Source organism: Engystomops pustulosus, unplaced genomic scaffold, assembly GCF_040894005.1.
Source record: "Engystomops pustulosus unplaced genomic scaffold, aEngPut4.maternal MAT_SCAFFOLD_216, whole genome shotgun sequence".
Classification (NCBI taxonomy): domain Eukaryota; kingdom Metazoa; phylum Chordata; class Amphibia; order Anura; family Leptodactylidae; genus Engystomops; species Engystomops pustulosus.
In genome coordinates this window covers 78,411-101,923 of record NW_027285096.1, presented here as the reverse complement: position 1 = coordinate 101,923, position 23,513 = coordinate 78,411, and the positions used below count along the sequence as shown (strand labels likewise).

At 48.1% G+C, this 23,513-nt stretch overlaps 1 protein-coding gene across 1 annotated transcript in view; it reads right to left on the bottom strand.

Moving 5' to 3' along the window:
* LOC140109544 (dymeclin-like) overlaps positions 1 to 23,513 on the bottom strand; it is a 187,331-nt gene that overhangs the window by 85,545 nt on the left and 78,273 nt on the right. Inside the window, exon 13 of the mRNA XM_072132071.1 lies at positions 20,362 to 20,526. Within this exon, the coding sequence (XP_071988172.1) occupies positions 20,362 to 20,526 (165 nt within the window). The remainder of the gene's footprint in view (positions 1 to 20,361; positions 20,527 to 23,513) is intronic.

Genomic DNA, 23,513 nt, shown 5'->3' with positions numbered 1-23,513 from the left:
TACAGCTCTGCAGTATAATACAGGATGTAACTCAGGATCAGTACAGGATAAGTAATGTCATGTATGTACAGTGACTGCACCAGCAGCAGAATAGTGAGTGCAGCTCTGGGGTATAATACAGGATGTAACTCAGGATCAGTACAGGATAAGTAATGACATGTATGTACACAGTGACTGCACCAGCAGCAGAATAGTGAGTGCAGCTCTGGAGTATAATACAGGGTGTAACTCAGGATCAGTACAGGATAAGTAATGTCATGTATGTACACAGTGACTGCACCAGCAGCAGAATAGTGAGTGCAGCTCTGGAGTATGATACAGGATGTAACTCAGGATCAGTACAGGATAAGTAATGCCATGTATGTACACAGTGACTGCACCAGCAGTAGAATAGTGAGTGCAGCTCTGAGGTATAATACAGGATGTAACTCAGGATCACTAAAGGATAAGTAATGTCATGTATGTACACAGTGACTGCACCAGCAGCAGAATAGTGAGTGCTGCTCTGGTGTATAATACAGGATGTAACTCAGGATCAGTACAGGATAAGTAATGTCATGTATGTACACAGTAGTGACTGTACCAGCAGAATAGTGAGTGCTGCTCTGGTGTATAATACAGGATGTAACTCAGGATCAGTACAGGATAAGTAATGTCATGTATGTACACAGTGACTACACCAGCAGCAGAATAGTGAGTGCAGCTCTGGAGTATAATACAGGATGTAACTCAGGATCAGTACAGGATAAGTAATGTCATGTATGTACACAGTAGTGACTGTACCAGCAGAATAGTGAGTGCTGCTCTGGTGTATAATACAGGATGTAACTCAGGATCAGTACAGGATAAGTAATGTCATGTATGTACACCGTGACTGCACCAACAGCAGAATAGTGAGTGCAGCTCTGGGGTATAATACAGGATGTAACTCAGGATCAGTACAGGATAAGTAATGTCATGTATGTACACAGTGACTGCACCAGCAGCAGAATAGTGAGTGCAGCTCTGCAGTATAATACAGGATGTAACTCAGGATCAGTACAGGATAAGTAATGTCATGTATGTACAGTGACTGCACCAGCAGCAGAATAGTGAGTGCAGCTCTGGGGTATAATACAGGATGTAACTCAGGATCAGTACAGGATAAGTAATGACATGTATGTACACAGTGACTGCACCAGCAGCAGAATAGTGAGTGCAGCTCTGGGGTATAATACAGGATGTAACTCAGGATCAGTACAGGATAAGTAATGTCATGTATGTACACAGTGACTGCACCAGCAGCAGAATAGTGAGTGCAGCTCTGGGGTATAATACAGGATGTAACTCAGGATCAGTACAGGATAAGTAATGTCATGTATGTACACAGTGACTGCACCAGCAGCAGAATAGTGAGTGCAGCTCTGCAGTATAATACAGGATGTAACTCAGGATCAGTAGAGTAACATTGTGAATGTATCTACTTATCCTGGTCCCTGCTTTTCTTCCGTGACAGTGGGATGACAATGGTAAGTAGCATTTGCTTTAGATTCTGGTCAGGAGACGTGTAAATACACATGTCACATTGTGGGGTCTAGAGTTGGTGCTGCAGTGTAAATGCTGCAATGTCTCTCGCATGTAATGCGGTGCAGATGGAAGCAGCGCTGAGGACCACACACCCTGCACCTCTGTATAACACTGCAGTGATCCCGGGCTTCAGATCCAAGTCATGGCAGCACCAGCACTGCCGGGCATCTGCCTCTGTGTTATAACTAATAACTAAACATATGAACAGAGTCTCTTCCCACATCACATGTCCGTGCCGTCTGCTTCTTCCTGAATATTTATAACAGTTTACAAGTCCATGGACAATAAACATGTCAGCCCCTCCTCACCCTCCGCAGCACGGAAACTATTCTATCCCAGCACTTTCCAGCTGACGGCGAAGTCTACACTGGGGTGGGTCTTGGTAATTATTATGGTCATGTAATAACCCTCCCTACAACCAAACCTGCACTCACTATTCTGCTGCTGGTGCAGTCACTGTGTACATACATGACATTACTTATCCTGTACTGATCCTGAGTTACATCCTGTATTATACTCCAGAGCTGCACTCACTATTCTGCTGCTGGTGCAGTCACTGTGTACATACATGACATTACTTATCCTGTACTGATCCTGAGTTACATCCTGTATTATACCCCAGAGCTGCACTCACTATTCTGCTGCTGGTGCAGTCACTGTGTACATACATGACATTACTTATCCTGTACTGATCCTGAGTTACATCCTGTATTATACTCCAGAGCTGCACTCACTATTCTGCTGCTGGTGCAGTCACTGTGTACATACATGACATTACTTATCCTGTACTGATCCTGAGTTACATCCTGTATTATACCCCAGAGCTGCACTCACTATTCTGCTGCTGGTGCAGTCACTGTGTACATACATTACATTACTTATTCTGTACTGATCCTGAGTTACATCCTGTATTATACTCCAGAGCTGCACTCACTATTCTGCTGCTGGTGCAGTCACTGTGTACATACATGACATTACTTATCCTGTACTGATCCTGAGTTACATCCTGTATTATACTCCAGAGCTGCACTCACTATTCTGCTGCTGGTGCAGTCACTGTGTACATACATGACATTACTTATCCTGTACTGATCCTGAGTTACATCCTGTATTATACTCCAGAGCTGCACTCACTATTCTGCTGCTGGTGCAGTCACTGTGCACATACATGACATTACTTATCCTGTACTGATCCTGAGTTACATCCTGTATTATACTCCAGAGCTGCACTCACTATTCTGCTGCTGGTGTAGTCACTGTGTACATACATGCCATTACTTATCCTGTACTGATCCTGAGTTATATCCTGTATTATACCCCAGAGCTGCACTCACTATTCTGCTGCTGGTGCAGTCACTGTGTACATACATGACATTACTTATCCTGTACTGATCCTGAGTTACATCCTGTATTATACTCCAGAGCTGCACTCACTATTCTGCTGCTGGTGCAGTCACTATGTACATACATGACATTACTTATCCTGTACTGATCCTGAGTTACATCCTGTATTATACCCCAGAGCTGCACTCACTATTCTGCTGCTGGTGCAGTCACTGTGTACATACATGACATTACTTATCCTGTACTGATCCTGAGTTACATACTGTATTATACTCCAGAGCTGCACTCACTATTCTGCTGCTGGTGCAGTCACTGTGTACATACATGACATTACTTATCCTGTACTGATCCTGAGTTACATCCTGTATTATACTCCAGAGCTACAGTCACTATTCTGCTGCTGCTGCAGTCACTGTGTACATACATGACATTACTTATCCTGTACTGATCCTGAGTTACATCCTCTATTATACCCCAGAGCTGCACTCACTATTCTGCTGCTGGTGCAGTCACTGTGTACATACATGACATTCATTATCCTGTACTGATCCCGAGTTACATCCTGTATTATACTCCAGAGCTGCACTCACTATTCTGCTGCTGGTGCAGTCACTGTGTACATACATGACATTACTTATCCTCTACTGATCCTGAGTTACATCCTGTATTATACTCCAGAGCTGCACTCACTATTCTGCTGCTGGTGCAGTCACTGTGTACATACATGACATTACTTATCCTGTACTGATCCTGAGTTACATCCTGTATTATACTCCAGAGCTGCACTCACTACTCTGCTGCTGGTGCAGTCACTGTGTACATACATGACATTACTTATCCTGTACTGATCCTGAGTTACATCCTGTATTATACCCCAGAGCTGCACTCACTATTCTGCTGCTGGTGCAGTCACTGTGTACATACATGACATTACTTATCCTCTACTGATCCTGAGTTACATCCTGTATTTTACTCCAGAGCTGCACTCACTATTCTGCTGTTGCAATCTGCTTGAGAAAATGATCTGATCTGTAATATTTCTGTGTGATTTTTCCCTAAACATTACTGTAGTGTGTTAATCTCCTCCTCCCCGCACACCTCCATCTATACATTAGACTCTAGCAGAGGTGTCAGTCCTCCCTCACTACACGGAGAGTATATGAGGATACAGGTGGAGTTATACATTGTACATACATGGAGTACACTTAAGCCCCAGTCAATGGCTGTACAGGAGATGTTGAGTGAACTGAGTGCAGGATTAGACAGGTGACAGGAGGTAGCTGCCAGGCATGGAGTACACTGTGAGCGCGGCACCGATGGCTCTCCTACCAGATGTCAGCTCATGGGGACCATATACTAGGCAGTGCTGTACCTCTGGTGTCCGCAGATTGACATGCACTCGCCTCCCCCTCCCACTTACTCATCGGTAATAGTCCCACTTATGTGGGGGAATCCTTGGGTCATATCAGCTTGGATGACACGGTAATGACTGCAGAGAGGCAGGAGCCGTGTCCCAACAGGCCACACTGCACTTGGCTGCACATCACTCCTCCTATAATTTAGTCTTCTAGTTACGACACGTCCATCGCTACCACATTACATAATGGATAAGGTATAGATGGAGGATCTGAGTACAGGAGGAGAGGCCGCGCACCCGACCCCCATGTAAAGCCATTGTTAGGCGGTGGAGCATTGGTAAAGATTCCAAAATTGTCTCCTTCTGGAGGACCTGCCTTGTCCTACCGAAAATAGACTATTTATTACACAGAATGGATATTCTGTAATACTCAAATCAACCTACGGGGGCACCGCAGACAAACTCAGCACTTAGAGCCCATCAATGGGGCACATTTACTAAGGGTCCGAATCACGGTTTTCCGCCGGGTTTCCTGAATTTTTCCGATTTGCGGTGAATTTCCCCAGGATTTTGGCGCACGCAAACAGATTGTAGCGCATCGGCGCCGGCTTTCACGCGACACTCGGGGAGGGGGGGGTGACCGTCGGAAAACCCGCGGAATTTAAAAAAAAAAAATTGTGTCGCAAAAATAGCACTCACATGCACCAAGATGGAGAAGGTGAATTCCGGCGGACTTCAGCGCAGCAGCGACACCTGGTGGACTTCGGGCGCACGACCTTAGTGAATCCTGGCAGAACCCGAATCAGCGTCAGAGAGCGCACCGCTGGATCGCGACTGGACCAGGTAAGGAAATCTGCCTCATTGTCTCAGCAGGGAAATATATATTTTTTTTAAATTATATTATTACAGTGTTGATTCCAGTTAAGAAAGTTGGATGAGAACGGATTTTGGTACATCAGTGGGTATTTCTTGGCTCTGGGGATCAGCTGTTCAGATGCCACGACTTGGGGTAGAGAGCTGTGCAGTGGTCATGCTGCAGTTCTCAAGCTCGGGCCTTTATCAAGTGCATTTCTCTAGGGCAGCACACAATCGAGCTTACAAATAAGGACCAAAAGGTTAAAAACATGAGCGGCTGGCTGCCTGCAGACACCACTAGAGGGAGCTGACTGCATACAGTATATACAGAGAGCTCAATAACATTACATTACAGTATACAGAAAGCTCCCTCTAGTGGTGGCAGAAGGTAGACTATGCTATTCTATAAATCCACGTTTGTGCTTTGTCGGGGCAAACGCGGCTCTAATCCTTATAAAGATGTATTAAAAGTTAATTAGCGCAGCATTTAGATGTAAAAATGGAGGGTTTATGAAAGAAGGAGATATAGAGTCATACTGCCCAGCCCTACTGCCCCTGCTCCATACCAAGATAGAACTGCCATTCAGGAGTCCAGGAGAGTCCTGCGTAGGATTTAAAGTAAATCTACCACCAGCATGAAAGACTGTATGCAAATGAGGCTGGGGGGCTCCAGGCTCCATTAACACCAATGCCGCCTGGAGCCCCTCAGGCTCATTTGCATACAATCCTTCATCCTGGTGTTAGATGCCCTTTAAGGTGGTATTCCAGACATATAACTACTAATGACCTTAGCCATGCGAGGGGGACAGGGTGTCACCAATTGTATGTAAAATCCACCCTGGAGGGATGACTTGTCACCATGTGCGGCCCAGACGTCTCAGCGTGACAAAGGATCCTCCTAACAATGGCTCATTGTTATCACAGCTACAGCCGTATAGTACAGCAACCCCCAAGACCGCTACAGGGGTTTTCCAAGCCAAAAACTAAATAACTGCACTTAAAAAAATTCACAAAAAAAAAAAAAAAAAAAGAGAGAGATATTCTGATACATTCTGAATACATTTCTCAGCCCTTTTCAGGATCTCTGCTTGCTGTCAGTGATCCAGGCTGCACTTATACGCTTCACGGCCGATCTGCTGCAGATGTATCCAGTCTAGATAATCTGCCATCCTGTGCTACAATGTATCGGTCCAATATATCCATCAGCTTGCGGTTTTATATAAGGACTGTAGTGTTGGCCGCCTACATAACACAAAGCTCCAGCTCCATGTCCTGCATAAATGGATAAGAATTTACACATTTTGAAAACTTTTGTACATTCTGGTCTCTGTATGGGGGCAGCCATCTTGCCCAGGTGCTGGTGTTTGCAGCACGTAGCAACTTGCTTTACAGCCGTCATACACACAATACAGTCTAGTGATAACCTCTATGGGAGAGGGTTGTGGGCATGCACAGGGTACTCGGGTCATACTACTTCCGGTATGGATGTTATAAAAGTGGAGAGTTTTATTTTTAATTTATTTAAAACCTCCCGACCACCAGTAGGTTTTCTGGTTGTCCCATTCAATTCAGGAGAACATAGAGTGTAAACCACTGGAGAATCCAATCTGCAAACAGTTAGAGTCCTCACACTGCTGTGCTCTTAGCTCTTTGCTTTGAGCTTCTCTAGAGTCCCTTACCTCGGCTCTGAGTGACTGCTGTATCAAACAAGAAGATTACTACAGCTATTATTCAGAGCATAGGCAAGAGGCTGTGGAGTAGTTCTTTGCAGAGAGCTGAGAGCACAGCAGTGTCAGGACAACTAACACTATCCCTGTCTTCTATTTTATCCACTGCTTAAGTTGAGATGCTCTGGTGAGATGACAACACGCGCCTTGTGTGTCCTTGCGTGTCCATTGGCAAACAGTTAAAAGTACACAGGTACACAGAGTCCTCACACTGCTGTGCTCTTAGCTTTGAGCTTCTCTAGAGTCCCTTACCTCTGCTCTGAGTGACTGCTGTAGAATCAAACAAGAAGACTACTACAGCTCTTACTCAGAGCAGAGGCAAGCGGCTGTGGAGTAGTTCTATGCAGAGAGCTGAGAGCACAGCAGTGTCAGGACAGCTAACACTGTATCTGTGTCTTCTGGACGTCTTCTAGTGAGTGTGACAGTGTCCTGGGGGCTATGGCCGGCAGGGGTGGACCTCGCCACGGTTCATTATTCGTGTCACAGCCACCACTAGTGATGGCGCCTCCCGAGGGATTCCCCGCTTGTCGTGTTGCCTTTGGCTTTCTTGGAATCCTTCTGCTTCCTGTGAATGTTGGATCCCACCTACGGGCCGATCCTTAGGGGGGGATATCTTCAAGGGCTTCACATAATAAAACCTTTCACAGGACTTCTCGGCGATGCTGTGTAATTGCATCCTCCTCTCGCTCTCCGTCTTGCAGACCATGGAGATGGTTTCACTTATGATGACTGTGTGGTCTGTGTCTGCCGCGGCCCCCGCTGAGCAGCATTTCCCCTCTCTGGGCTCCCTCCACTCTTCTTCTCATGCGATTCTTCCCTTCTCTTTCCTGTACAATTGGCGCTACCCTTATTAACCCATTGGTTACTGTCCGGAGTTGGACTTGAAAACCCTATGTGGAGGCTCCTAAGGATGGGACCAAATCCCTGGCGTCAGAATATGGGACTAAATGTCCCCCGGAGCTTCCCTGTGCCAAGTCCAAGCTCCCAGTGACTTCTACAAGACCTCTGGAACGGCTTATATAGCACAATACAGGGCCGCTTAGGGGGGCTTACGGTCACCTGACCTGTTTGTTCTACTGATTGCCGGGGGTTCGGGGTGTTTGTTTCCCTGTGATTGAACATTTATCTCCTATCCTGTGGTCTTTGAAGGTAAAATTTCTTTAATCATGACTATTCTTACGTACATTTAAAGGGTTAAAGGGAACCTGTTATCAGATTTTACCCCAGTAAACCAGCAGCCCCATCAGCTATGGTATCATAAGAGTGAAATCTGCAAAGGATGTTATGTAAAATCTCATCTATTTAGCTATATAAAAAATCTAATTTAAGCAAATATGACTCTTTTTATCCCATTTTCTCACAAGATGAGTCAAGTTTAGGGGTCGTAGTGGAAGTGTCACTTTAGATACCCTTATCTTCTGTTCTGTAGCACCTAGAAACAAGCTACCGATGTCATATTAAAGATAGGAAACACATCTATTCACATCCCCGGTTCTGTGAGCTACAGAGCTAGACCTACATGCAGTTACAGAATTGGTGGGAACTGAATCTTTGTCTGCAGATCACATTTCCAACTATGTCTTCAGCTGCCTGTATCTCTGGTTGTGTGGATCACAAAACCATAAGCCTGATGTGATCTGAAAGACCAAAATGCATGTTTCTGGTGCTATTGATAAAGAAGATAAGGGCTTCAGAAGGGACACTATGCCTGTAACCACAAAACATGACTCACCTCATGTGAAAATGCAGTCATATTTGCTTGTTTTTGGAGGTTTTTTTTTTAATAGGAAAATGGGCGAGGATTAACATAAAAGAGGAATGAAAGGCTTCTAGTTTAGTGGGGTAAAACCTGGTCACAGGTTCCCTTTAAGTTCTCTGTGTGACTTGGGAAGATCCGAGTGAATTATGCAGAATATACAAGTGATGCTTCCTGGGGATGTAATCGGCCTCCTTCCTAAGTAAGAGAACGGTCTCCTGTAAGTCGCCATTTGGCAACCACCACATAAGTCCACGTTTTACCGAAAATATAGACCGTATAAGGTCCAAAGAAGCTGGGAGTATGTGGAGATCATACAACTATGGGCTACAGAAAAACGTACGATAAAGCACAGAGCGTGGACCGCCCTCCTGCTACAGGACTGTAGTAAAGTGTTTCGGATAGGACGTTAATGTCTGGGCTTTCTGTGAGGCTTACAGAGGTTGAGAGCTCACTGCAATGTTAGTAAATACAGATGTAATGGAGCCTCAAGCTTTCATCTCTCTGGGACCCCGATATGTGAAGATCATGTGAGAACGAGGCAGAAGGTGAACCCTGGCACTGGCCTTGCCTCAAGTAAGTAACGTCCTGATCTTCTCCCTTCTAGGTGGCCCATTCCCCCCCCCCCCCCCTCCCCAATCCTTCTCTTATCTCTGTTGGGTCCTCCATAAACTCTACAAGATCTGTTCTTTACAATAATAATAATTCTTTATTTAAAAAGTGCACACAGATTACGAAGCGCTGCACAGATTTTTCCAAATTGGTCCCTGTCCCCACAATCTAAACAACTTAACAGTATGTTTTGGAGTGTGGGAGGAAACCGGAGGACCCGGAGGAAACCCATGCAAACACGGAGAGAACATACAAACTCTTTGCAGATGTTGACCTGGGTGGGATTCGAACCCAGCGCTGCAAGGTAGAAGTGCTAACCACTAAGTCAATGTGCCGCTCATTACAACAAGGCCATGTGCGGTACGCTGGAGGTTCAGTACTAAGCTGCCCCGGGCTTTCCTTCACCTGCCAGAAGATAACCTGGAGAGACAGGGTGGTCCTCCCCTGCTCCTCCATGATCCCGGAGAGGAGAAGATACATTGTCCCACTGTGTTATATGAAAAGTTCTGTAGACCAAACCCGATAAGACTCCACAGCCTGGCAGCTAAGTCATAAAGACCTCGGAGTCCAGCGGCTAGATAGAGCCATGACCCCATGTATGGCCCACAAAAGGCTCACACTGTACCCCGGTCTCCGAAAGAGTGGGAATATCTTCCATGAGTTTTTCCACCATGTCCGTATGTATACACAGAGGACAATACTGGGTATAGCATCTGATACACAAGATGTGTCAATATTTCATACCTAGGGAAGCGGAATGTAAGAACATACTCTGTTGGGATGGCCATCATGTAATACCACACCTGACCTGTAGTGGTTACTACAGGTCAATGACTAGTTGCCATCAATGTATTCTGGAGCTATCCTCTCTGCCTGGAGGAGCTGAGGCCTGCAAGGTGGAACTAAGATTATCTCACATCAAGGGCTAACCCCCTCACCTCCAGGTCACATGTCTTTATAACGTTAAGATACCTTCACAATTAACAATTCCATTAATGAAACAAGTAAGTAATTCAGAGGTAAACAGGAAAATCAAGTTGAGGGTAATTTGGTATGTATCAAACATTACTTACTACAATTATAAAAATATAATAAACCGTACTATTCAAGTGAGAAACTTAGCATTTGCCAATTATCCTGTACTGATCCTGAGTTACATCTTGTATTATACTCCAGAGCTGCACTCACTATTCTGCTGCTGGTGCAGTCACTGTGTACATACATGACATTACTTATCCTGTACTGATCCTGAGTTACATCCTGTATTATACTCCAGAGCTGCACTCACTATTCTGCTGCTGGTGCAGTCACTGTGTACATACATGACATTACTTATCCTGTACTGATCCTGAGTTACATCCTGTATTATACTCCAGAGCTGCACTCACTATTCTGCTGCTGGTGCAGCCACTGTGTACATACATGACATTACTTATCCTGTACTGATCCTGAGTTACATCCTGTATTATACCCCAGAGCTGCACTCACTATTCTGCTGCTGGTGCAGTCACTGTGTACATACATGACATTACTTATCCTGTACTGATGCTGAATTACGTCCTGTATTATACCCCAGAGCTGCACTCACTATTCTGCTGCTGGTGCAGTCACTGTGTACATACATGACATTACTTATCCTGTACTGATACTGAGTTACATCCTGTATTATACCCCAGAGCTGCACTCACTATTCTGCTGGTGCAGTCACTGTGTACATGACATTACTTATCCTGTACTGATCCTGAGTTACATCCTGTATTATACCCCAGAGCTGCACTCACTATTCTGCTGCTGGTGCAGTCACTGTGTACATACATGACATTACTTATCCTGTACTGGTCCTGAGTTACATCCTGTATTATACTTCAGAGCTGCACTCACTATTCTGCTGCTGGTGCAGTCACTGTGTACATACATGACATTACTTATCCTGTACTGATCCTGAGTTACATCCTGTACTATACTCCAGGGCTGCACTCACTATTCTGCTGCTGGTGCAGTCACTGTGTACATACATGACATTACTTATCCTGTACTGATCCTGAGTTACATCCTGTATTATACCCCAGAGCTGCACTCACTATTCTGCTGCTGGTGCAGTCACTGTGTACATACATGACATTACTTATCCTGTACTGATCCTGAGTTACATCCTGTATTATACTCCAGAGCTGCACTCACTATTCTGCTGCTGGTGCAGTCACTGTGTACATACATGACATTACTTATCCTGTACTGATCCTGAGTTACATCCTGTATTATACTCCAGAGCTGCACTCACTATACTGCTGGTGCAGTCACTGTGTACATACATGACATTACTTATCCTGTACTGATCCTGAGTTACATCCTGTATTATACTCCAGAGCTGCACTCACTATACTGCTGGTGTAGTCACTGTGTACATACATGACATTACTTATCCTGTACTGATCCTGAGTTACATCCTGTATTATACTCCAGGGCTGCACTCACTATTCTGCTGCTGGTGCAGTCACTGTGTACATACATGACATTACTTATCCTGTACTGATCCTGAGTTACATCCTGTATTATACTCCAGAGCTGCACTCACTATTCTGCTGCTGGTGCAGTCACTGTGTACATACATGGCATTACTTATCCTGTACTGATCCTGAGTTACATCCTGTATTATACCCCAGAGCTGCACTTACTATTCTGCTGCTGGTGCAGTCACTGTGTACATACATGACATTACTTATCCTGTACTGATCCTGAGTTACATCCTGTATTATACCCCAGAGCTGCACTCACTATTCTGCTGCTGGTGCAGTCACTGTGTACATACATGACATTACTTATCCTGTACTGATCCTGAGTTACATCCTGTAGATCTTTTATTTTATATAAAAATAAAAAACATAACAATACAAACCAAACATAATATATACAAAATATATACAATATCTTACCTGCTGGTCCAGCCACATTCACTCCTAGCAAAAATAATAATTTAAAATACACCAAAATGTATAAACACCAAATACTACAACCCCCACCCAACCGATTGTCACACCCTCAACAAAACCAATAAACAATAAGACAAGCCACACCCACAAATAAACATAAATGACTATAAATATACATAAACCCACCCCACACCCTCTAATAACAAACCACCCCACACCCATTTTTTTTTTTTTTTAACAACAAACACATAATACACACAACACTACACTAAACTAGATCCCTCGCCCGCACCCTCCCCTTCCCCCCAGACACTGGTCTAACGTCCAAAGTTTGCGTTAAGTAGTCCAGACCAGTGCCCAAGGTCAGTTCATAAGTCCCACCACCATCACCCCCCTCCCAACCTAACACTATGTCCCAAACCCCACTATATACAATATATACAATATATACAGTATTTACAACATAACAAAGAAAACAGAATACAAATAAAGTCTAAACAACATAAATACAAACCACATAAAGCCCAGGTTCGGCGCCTGCAAGCCCCACATCACTACACGCTCAGATATAAAACAAAAATCTACTGTGTCAGCTTCAGCCCAACACCAGGGGAGGAGATGACAGACTAAGGGACACTAAAGGAGAACCCCCTCCAAAGGAGAGAGGCCCTCCCCGTGCCCAGCCTCCAGAGAGCGCACCTTCACCAGGTCACCCAGAATGTTCCTAACCACCTCATCCACCGGGAGGATTTTACGCTGCGTCGATACTAAGCACCGTGCGTTCCACGTGTGGTACCTGACCACTAGGCTAACTAGGAATAACGTGCATCGGTCCCGGCCACCCAGGCCTCTGAATGCTCCATAGGCCCACTCCGCATAGGAGAGACCGGCCAACCCAGGCCAATGGATGGAAGCACCCACCCTGTTGTACACCTCTGTGTTAAAGGGGCACTGAAGCAGGAAGTGGTCCATGCTCTCCAGCAGGCCACCGCACTCCTCCCGGGGACAACCCCTTTCCTCAGAGCTCCTACACTTCAGATTGTCCCTCACACACAGCTTTCCATGGAAGCAGCGCCAAGTCACGTCCCAAAACTTCAAGGGGATCCTGATGGAATTCAATAAACTCAAACCCACCCCCAGATCCCGACTTGGGCAATCCCTGAGGGCCAGAGGCTTCTGGAAATGGGTCAACAGAACCCTCTTGTCAAGGACTTTCCTCGACAAGGTCCTGATCTCCCACATTCCCAGACCCCACCGGCGAATCACCTTCAGAACCGGGGTAGCGTAAGCCGGAAGATGCCCATGTGGTGTGCGAAGATCCTTCACTTGCCCTCCTGTCTCCCATTCCTGGAAGAAAGGCCGAAACCATCCCCTGCAGGAGTATACCCACGGAGGAGCCCTCTCTTTCCAGAGGTTTGCTACATTGATCTTAAGAAAGGTATTCACTAGGAACACCACAGGGTTGACCATACACAACCCTCCTTGTCTCCTCGTGCGGTAAGTAACCTCCCTCTTGATAAGGTTCAGCCTATTCCCCCATAACAGCTGGAAGAACAGACTGTAGACCCGAGTCCAGAGGGGTTCTGGCAACATGCACACACTGCCCAGATAAATCAGTAACGGGAGCAGGTAAGTTTTGATCAGATTAACCCTTTCTCTGAGGGTCAAAGACCAACCCTTCCACTGGTCCACCTTCTGAGCGGCGATCTTAAGCCTGCCATCCCAGTTTTGCATGGGGTAATCCCCCTGGCCGAATTCGATGCCGAGAACTTTGGCGGAGTCCTGGGGCCCTGGAAGAGTGTCCGGGAGATCAAAGCCTGGATCCCCCTCTCCCAGCCAGAGACTCTCACACTTATCCCGGTTGATCTTGGACCCAGAAACCTCTGAGTAGCGGTCAACCTCTGACATCACCCATTGCGCCTCCCCTCCCGAGGACACGAAAACGGTGACATCATCGGCATACGCTACCACCCTTAGAGTGGCTTCCGGTGCTGCCCGATCCATCCCGACTCCCACCAACGGCCCACGATCAACCCTCCTAAGGAATGGGTCAATCGCGAACACGTATAAAAGTGGGCTCAGAGGACAACCCTGGCGAACACCAGACCCGACCTCAAAAGAGCGGCCAATCCAACCGTTCACAAGCGGGAAACTCTCTGCCCCTGCGTACAAAACCTTTAGCCAATTGACAAACCCACCCGGCAGGCCATACCTCAGAAGGACAGACCAGAGGTACTCGTGGTTAACCCGATCAAACGCTTTTGCCTGATCCAAGGACAGCAAGTACCCCTTCCAGTTACCAGCCCTGCCCTGCTCCACTGCCTCCCGAACACAAAGCACAGCACTAAATGTACTGCGGCCTGGAACAGAGCAGTGCTGGGTCCCCGAAAGGAGCCGGGGCGCAAACTGCACCAGCCGATTAAACAGCACCTTTGCCAAAACCTTTCTGTCCGTATTGAGAAGCGCTATGGGACGCCAGTTCTCAATACGAGATCGGTCCTTACCCTTTGACAGGATGATCAGGGCAGACCTCCTCATTGACTTCGGCAGAGCGCCCGAGGAAAGACACTCATTGAATACCTCAGTCAAGAGGGGAACCAAGGCGTCCTTAAAGGTCTTATAAAACTCAGATGTTAAGCCATCCGGGCCTGGCGATTTCTTGAGGGCGAGCCCTTCAATCGCCCGGCTGACTTCCTCTTCCCTGATCATCTCTGTCAAAACATCAAGAGAGGGGTCTACTCCTGGCTCAGGGACAGTTTCAGCCAGGAAACCCGACATCACATCCCGATCTAGAGCCTTCCTGCCCAAGAAGTGCGAGTAGAAGGATCTGACGACCTCCAGGATCCCTGATCTGGACCTTTTCAGGGATCCCGTACTGTCAACCAGTCCCGTGACAACTTTACCATTCACTGACATCTTGCAGTTTCTGTAAGGGTCGGGCGAGCGGTATTTCCCGTAATCCCTCTCAAAAACCAAAGATGCGTGTCTATCGTACTGACACCTCTTCAGCAAGGATTTCACTCTGGAGATGTCCTCACGACTACCTCCAGTCGAGACGAGATGCTCGAGTTTCCTCCTCAGGCCCTGATACAGGCGGTACCTGTCCAGGCTCCTGAGGCTCGAGAGCTGGCGGAAGAATCTCGCCACCCTTTTCTTGAGCATCTCCCACCACTCTGACTTACTGCTACAAAGGCCCAGCAATGGTACCTGGCTCTGAAGAAAGTCCTCAAAGGATTGTCTTATCTCCGCTTCCTCCAGGAGAGACGAATTGAGCTTCCAGTAGCCTCTTCCCATCCGGGGGGTCTCTGTAACATTCAGAGAAAACAAAATTAAACAGTGGTCGGAGAACTCCACCTCAACAACGGACACTGCTGAAGAGATGGCTTCCTCCTTTAAATAAAACCTGTCTATTCTAGACCTGCAGCTACCCCTATAATAGGTGAACCCCGCGTGGCCTGGGGTGTGCCGGATGTGGACATCCACCAGGCGAGCCTCACTAGCTATGCTATTAAGAGCGACGCTATCATAAGTCAGCTTGTCTCTGGAACCTCCCCTATCCTGGGACCTCGTGACAGCATTGAAGTCCCCTCCAAAGACCACCTGCCGACTTGTAAAAAGGTAGGGCTTGATCCTCATAAAGAGACACTTCCTGTCCCACTTGGACTGGGGACCATAGATGTTAATAAGACGAAGTTCTTGTCCCTTCATGAGGACATCCAGGATCAGGCACCTCCCCATTTCTAACTCAATAACTCGTCGGCATTCTACCGGTGCGGTAAAAAGTACCGCCACTCCGCTATACGGCTCGGCCGCAAGAGACCAATAGGAAGGCCCGTGTCTCCATTCCCTCTTAGCTTTAAACACGGCCGCCAAATCTGGCAGCCTGGTCTCCTGCAAAAATAAAATGTCGGCTTCAACACGGCCGAGAAAATCAAAGGCCGCAAATCTAGCCGCATCAGACTTAATGCTGGCGACATTAATGGACGCCAGCGTCAACGGAGTGGGTGCCGCCATCATGAGTGATTGAGTTAGACGGCTTTCTTTTTACCCATCTTACCACCACCCTCGGGAAATGAACACCCCCTTTTTAGACATATTGTGGTGTCCATCTCCCGCACCTCTGATGCTTCAGGGGCAGATCCAGGACCTGCCCCCTCATCCTCGTCTCCAGACTCTGGGCCAGTCTCCCCTCCTGAGGACCCTGACTCCCCAGGGGGAGACTCGGCACCTCCTGCAGGCTCCGCCACCTCTGGCCCTTCACCCTCAGCCCCTCCATCGGCAGGAGGCGCTCCATCCAGGGCCAGGAATCGATTTGAAAGTTCGACCAGCGGGGGGTCGGTTGCACCTTCCTTGGGTACCTTAGTCAGGGAGGGAGAAGATCTTACACCTCCCTTCTTTTTACCCTTTTTCTTCTTTTTGGCGCCACGCTTACGCTTTTCCTCTAGCCACGCCCTATTATCCTCGTCCATACTCTCATAATGGGAGGAGTCTGAGGACGTGGCACCTTCCTCTCTCTCGATCCTCCTGACCTCCTCATCCAGTACATCCTCCCCTGGGGCCTCAGCGACAGGTGTGGTCTCTAGGAGAGCGCCAGAGGTTGTCCCAGCAGCCCGAGACTCCCCCCGCTCTCTCTCCTGTTGACGCTTCTCTAGACGCCTTAGCTGGGCAGGCGTCTTTTTCCTGTCTTTCTTCCCTGGCCCCTCCATTCCTCCACCTCTGCTAGTCCCCTCCCCAGCAGATTCAGCCTCATGGCTTTCATCTGCTGAGGCTGAGCCCGCATTAGCGAAGGAAAGAGGACAACGACTGTACGGGTGACCGAGATCACCACACAGGTTACACCTAATCTGCCCTGTACAGGATGCAGCGAGATGGCCGACACCCCCACACAACGCACACTTCTGCACGGTGCAGTTTGTGCTGAAATGTGTGGGGTCACCGCACCTGTGACACAGCTTAGGCTGCCCCCGGTAGAAGATCAGGATCCGATCCCTCCCCAGGAAGGCTGATGAAGGGATGTGGGCGACTGAGTTACCTGAACGCCTCAACTTCACCATGAAGGTCCAGGCCCCTGACCAGATACCATACTCGTCACGATTTTTCTCGGGTACTCCCAGTACCTCTCCATAACGATTCATCCAGGTCATGATGTCAAAGCAAGATAGTGATTCGTTACGGGTAAGAACGGTCACTTTCTTGAGTTCGCTCTGGCGGGACACTGCTTGCACAGCAAAGTCCCGCCACTCGGGCTCGTTGTATCTCAGCTCATAGTTGGACCAGAAGAGCTCAAGCCCCTCCGGCCGAACAAAGCTGACATCAAACTCAGATGTACCATAGGGATGGATCAAGGCAAAGATGTCAGCCGCCTTGAAGTCCATCTTCAGCAGCAGCTCAACTACCCGTGCCCGAGGGGGACACACATCACTGCCACGCCACCGAAGACGGACCACATTCCTACGGTTAGCACCCGGCCCGGTTGTCGGGAGCGACCATGATGTCTCCCTGCCTCTTTGCTCTCGGAAGGCAGACAGGCCGTGCCTCTCTATCCAAAATGACAAATCAACCTCCTGCCCCGCTACATTGATCGTCCTTTCTCCCTTCTGTAAGGCCTGCAGGAGGCGCCGTTGCAAAAAGCCGTCCCCAGAGCCCAGAGACGAGGATGATGGAACCCTACGTCCCCCAGCAGCGACACTGGCATAGCTCTTAATAGGGGCCGCCACTGGGGGAGCAACCGGACCAACCCCTGCACCCACCACATTAACACTACCCACCTGCATGTTACACTCAGCCACGCCACTCACACCACCAGTCCCTCCATCACCCACCCCCAAAGCTGGAAAAGATTCTCCACCACTCACACCATTCACATTATCCACCACAACATCACTGACTCCACTCACACTGGCTGGACCAGCAACAACATTAGCAGACAAGACCACCTCCGCATCTTCAGGCACAAGGGACGGGGGTCCCCCCGCAGCGCATCGCCCAGAGGGGACCCCAACTTGTGTCACACTTGTGCCCTCCGCATCATCGGTAGCAGATGTTATTTTACTTTTCTTAGAGGAAGGTAGGAGTCGCCGCTGATCTTTGGCCGGTGTGAGGCACCGCTGATCCCCACCTTCCTCAGCACTCCTCTGCAGACTGTCTCCAACACCAACACAAAATAGGACTTTAGGTTTGGGAGGTCCGGAGCCCTCAGCCTCAGCGACCCCTCCACGCTGCCGCCGCTCCATAACCAAGTGATCAGCGGCAACAGCATGAAGAGGTGCCGAGGCACCGGAAGCTGCCACCAGTGCCGGGCTATCCCCCCCTCCCACTGGGGGACGCACCACAGCACTGGATTTCGATGGTATCGCCACTGCCGAGCCGCCCTTACTGTCCGGCCTCGCGGCCGATGCCTCCCCTGCTCCCCCACTGTTACCACAAACAGAGACGGAGCCCATCGCCACATCAGATGTCACACCTGTAATCTCCCCGCTCCCTGGCACTGAGTCCACTGCAGGACCCGTGCTGGGCTGGGTAACGGGGCTCGCACAGTGAGCTGACCCTGCGGCCGACTCGGGTTTTACGGGGAGGGGGCTGTAGACTAGACTCACCACTTCCACGGATTTGGTCTTCTTCTTTCGCGGTTTGCTGCCCCCCGGTGCATCCTCCGGCAGATCGTCTCCAAAAGTAAAGTCCTGGAGGTGCACAGGGGACTCGAGCCGTCGGATCTCCTCCATCAGCGCTCCTCCCTGGTGGCTGTCACTATCCTCACCCGGGCCGGCAGAACCGCAGCCAGATGACATAGCCGCTTGTCCTGCAGGGGGCCCACTGCACGGTACCGAACTTTCCTCCTCCATCTGACTCTCAGGCTGAAGCCCCATCAGCCGCCTCTGCTTTTCCTCCTCCATCTCCCGGAATCTCTCATCATTAAGGATCTTTTCTTTAAACGGCCCGCTCCTCTCCAGCAGGTAAGCCTTCCTCTCTTCCAAGGCCTGGATGTCAGTCTGGAGCCTGGATATCTCTGCCATAATCTGCTCCTTCTTCCTCTTTGGGGCAGAGCTTGCCCTGGCATGGGCGCACCTGAGCTCCTCCCGCAGTCTCCTCACCGTCTTGCTGGCTTCTTCGTACTCAGAGAGGTGGCCCAGAGCCCGGGAGGCATAGCTGGAAATAGACTCCCGGGTCCTCAGCATTCCCCAGCCCTCTTCACTGAGGTCAGCCTCACCTCTCTGAGCACTCAGCTTTCCTGCGGTATCCAGCTTTTCCGAAGTACCCAGCTTTCCCGAGGTATCCAGCTTTCCCGAGGTATCCAGCTTTCCCGAGGTATTCATCTTTTCTGAGGTCTTGCTGCTTTTTGAAGCCTTAGCTGGCCTGGGGGTACTTGGAGCAGCATTGCTGCTGTTCCTTGCAGATCTTCTTACCCCCAAGGCTTCCGCAGCGCTGGCCGGTTCCTGGCTACCCCTGCCTCCCGCCGGCCTAGACCGGGAAGCAGGAGCCTGGGACTTGCTGCCCTGGCTCATGCCTGAAAACCCACTCCCTCCCTGGGAGAGGAGAGAGCAGGCCCCAGGTGGAGGTGGTTTTCCCTGGAGCTCAGGAGCAGCAGCAGCACACAGCCTCTCACAGCAACAGACAGAGATAACGAGCTGACGAGATACACCTGAGATGCACTCACTATCTGCTGCTGGTGCAGTCACTGTGTACATACATGACATTACTTATCCTGTACTGATCCTGAGTTACATCCTGTATTATACTCCAGAGCTGCACTCACTATTCTGCTGCTGGTGCAGTCACTGTGTACATACATGGCATTACTTATCCTGTACTGATCCTGAGTTACATCCTGTATTATACCCCAGAGCTGCACTCACTATTCTGCTGCTGGTGCAGTCACTGTGTACATACATGACATTACTTGTCCTGTACTGATCCTGAGTTACATCCTGTATTATACTCCAGAGCTGCACTCACTATTCTGCTGCTGGAGTCATATTACAAGCAGAATAGTGAGTGAAACTCTGAAGTATAAAACTGGATGTAACTCAGTAGAAGATAGATAATTTATGATAGATGCAGTGGTTGGCTATAGATTATACAATGTGCAGGCAAGTTCCTATGGTATAGTACATGCATGGTTATGGTAACATGGTAAGTTGTGTATGCAGATGATATGATGACGGGCACTGGACACCGGAGCATGCAGCATGCAGACAGCGAGCAGAGATTAATAACCTGGAGGCATAGGATCGGAGAACATGAGAGCAAGTTATAGACAAGAGCTCCTCTCCATTGTCACTCAGACTGGTGAAGCAATGCTGCAGCGTGGAGCAGTGCGAGGGAGGAAAATACATTTTGTCCAGGACATACAAGTATCTCCGCAAGTGGCGGCAGGAAGAACTGAAAGACAAGGGGGACGAGAGAGAGAGAGAGAAGGGAGGGAGGGGAGAAAAGGGAAATTTTCCTTTGAGAAATCGGATCATGTTATTTTTAACAATGAAAGAGGTTCCTGTGTGTGAAGCCTCAGACGCTGGTGAGTGGCGCAGGCAGCACTCCATGAGGATGAGCATGCACTCACATGCACATAATCCCAGGGTCCACTGTGGAGGGCAGCCAGGAGCACGAAAGAGCAACGCTCTACATGAACACCACCTTTGTGTATGTTGTTAGGAGCAGCAGGACTGTGAAACATGGGATTATATTCCAGGATTATAACTACGTATACTGGGTGTATGTGCTCACACTGCAGTGCTCAGCAGAGCTGTGTGAATATAACTTTATGTGTATTTTTAGTAGCAGAAGAACTGTAAAACATTAATATATTCCTGGATTGAACCTACTCCATAGGAAATGGGGGGTGTCCTCACACTGCTGTGCTCTGTGCAGCCATGTGCAGAAATGTGTAACCAGACCTTCGTGTGCTATAGTAGCAGCAGGACAGTGACATGTGGATTTAAATCCCAGGATTGTAGCTGCTCCAAGATGCACTGGAGGCGCCTCCTCACACTGCTGTGAGTTCAAAGGACACCACATCCCCTCCCCCTCTGCTCTGAGTGACTGCTGTAGAATGCTGAAGCTCTTACTCAGAAAGAAAAAAAGCACAACAGTGAGAGGATTCCGTGCACAATTCTGGAATATAAACCCATATTTCACAGTCCTGCTGTTACAAAATACACACATTGCACAATATTTAACAATTCCCAGTGCACTTGGAGAAGATGCAATCCTGGGATTAAAATGTACATGCCACAGTCCTGCTGCACATGGGTAAGAATACAAATCTCACCAGGGAGAATACCAAATACCCATCTAAGACCAGCGCAGTGAGTACTATGTGCAGTGTCCTGTGTATAGGCAGGGGGCGCTAGATTCAGGATTTCTGGCGCACGTTCTTCATGAACCTAGTGCTCCCTGCACTGCTCCGACAGTGGGCACCAATTTTCTTTTGGTGCACCTTTAACATGGGGCGTTCCATGCACTTCTGTCGGACTTTGCAGAATAAACGTGGTGCACGGTCTGACTGCGTGCCGGAGCGCCCCCTTCAGTGCAGCCGTGAAACTAATGTGGTGCTGGCACTTTTTAAATACCTGTGCAAGCAGTTTGCACCTAAAACAATGTGCAAAGCCCAGAAGAAAACTGGAACAAAGCCCTTAGTAAATGTGCCCCATTATCTTTAAAGGGGGTTTAAATGATGTATTTTTACCCCAGAAACAGCGCCCCGCCCCTAGTCCATGGATTGTCTCTGTATTGCATTCATTTAACTGGACTGAGTTATAATATGATAATGGCATAGAGTCTGTGAAAACACTGTATATTATTCCATGCAATCCCTTTAAGATCACACTCCCTGGGGCGGACATGCAAGGAGCAGCCAAATACAATGCAGTGGGAAGGGGGTTTGAAGCTACAATAATGTAGGATTACACATAAGAAATTACTACACAGTCCAAGCTCCAGGTATAAATCTACATCTACACACATTATATAAAGTGATCAGAAATGTGCAATACTTCTGCTTTCCTTCTCTCCTGCAGTATCATAATGAGGGTTCACTATTCGCCCCCAAAGCTGCTCCAAAGAGCTTCCAGAACACACAATCTGTAATCCGTCTGTGAGAGATGAATAGGTGGAGGACAAAGTTACTTGCACAACCAATCTTGTATCGATGGGAAGTCCGGCTCTTCTTAGTGATCTGGCTCATTAGGCTCCGCTCGCTAAGATGAGCCGGCTCATTTGGCTCCTGAACGGCTCCCCATTAAATATATAATAGGGAGCCCGGGACAGTCAGTCACCCCACACCAAACCACTTTTACCCTGATTTTAAAGGGGGCGTGGTGAGTCGTTTAGGGCGGGGTTTAGTGAACCATCGGCTCACTGAGGTGAGCCGGCTCATGTTGTTCATGCAAATGAGCCGGCTCTTGGTGCCGGCTCGTTCGTGAACAACCCATTACTACAATCATGCAATCGTCACAAAGGTCTGCATGGGAGCTACATACACAAAACTAGGACACATTTTTTGTCTCTTTATAACTCTATATCTACATTTTATTTTTATTATGGGATCTCATATAGTGACTAATAGAACACTGAATGTCAAAACTAAAGTTCTAATGCAGTTTTGCAGTTTTGAATTTCTCTGCACCGTACAGTAATGGACTGTTGGGATGGAGAAGGGTTAACCCTGGGGCTGTGCCAGTATAGAATGTGCTGAGCCCTATGATGGGCACGGCGGTCGGCGGAGCGGGGTCTGGCAGGGAGCGCTGCACATACTCCAGGGAAAGGGATGAGTGCGGCTTGGAAGAATCCCAGCCCAAACACCGAGTCATCAAGAGTCACATTTCAGATGAAAAAGCAAAAGAAGAACTCGGTAACCTCCGAAGTCTCTTTCCATAAAGATTAAACGTCATCAGTGAGACAAGAAGATAACCCGACTTATTGTATACACGTGATATATGGAGCTCCGTGTCATCAGCGACCAGGAAGGAGCGGAGGGAAGGTGCACACCATAAACGGGAGCGATAGAGATGAAGAAGAAGAAAGGAAAGAAAGGGGAAGAGGGAGCAAAAGAGGGCGAAAATATAAGAGGAAAAGGTAATGGAGAGAGTGAAAATCGCAGAAGGGAAAGGAAAGAATAGATCAATAAATAGGGAAAAGAAAAAAACGGAGAAGAGAGGAACGAAGGGTTAAAGATGAGAGGGGGAAAAAGGGAAAATAAAATAAAAGAGGGAGGAAATGAGAGATGATGAAGAAGAGCACAAATGAAAGGGAAGAGTGAAAGAATAAACGTGAAAATGTGAGTGGAAAGAAGGGATAAAGAAGAAGAATGCAGGCAGAAAATGTAAGAGGAAAAGAATAGGTACAGTAATAAAAAGAGAAAGAGTGATTGA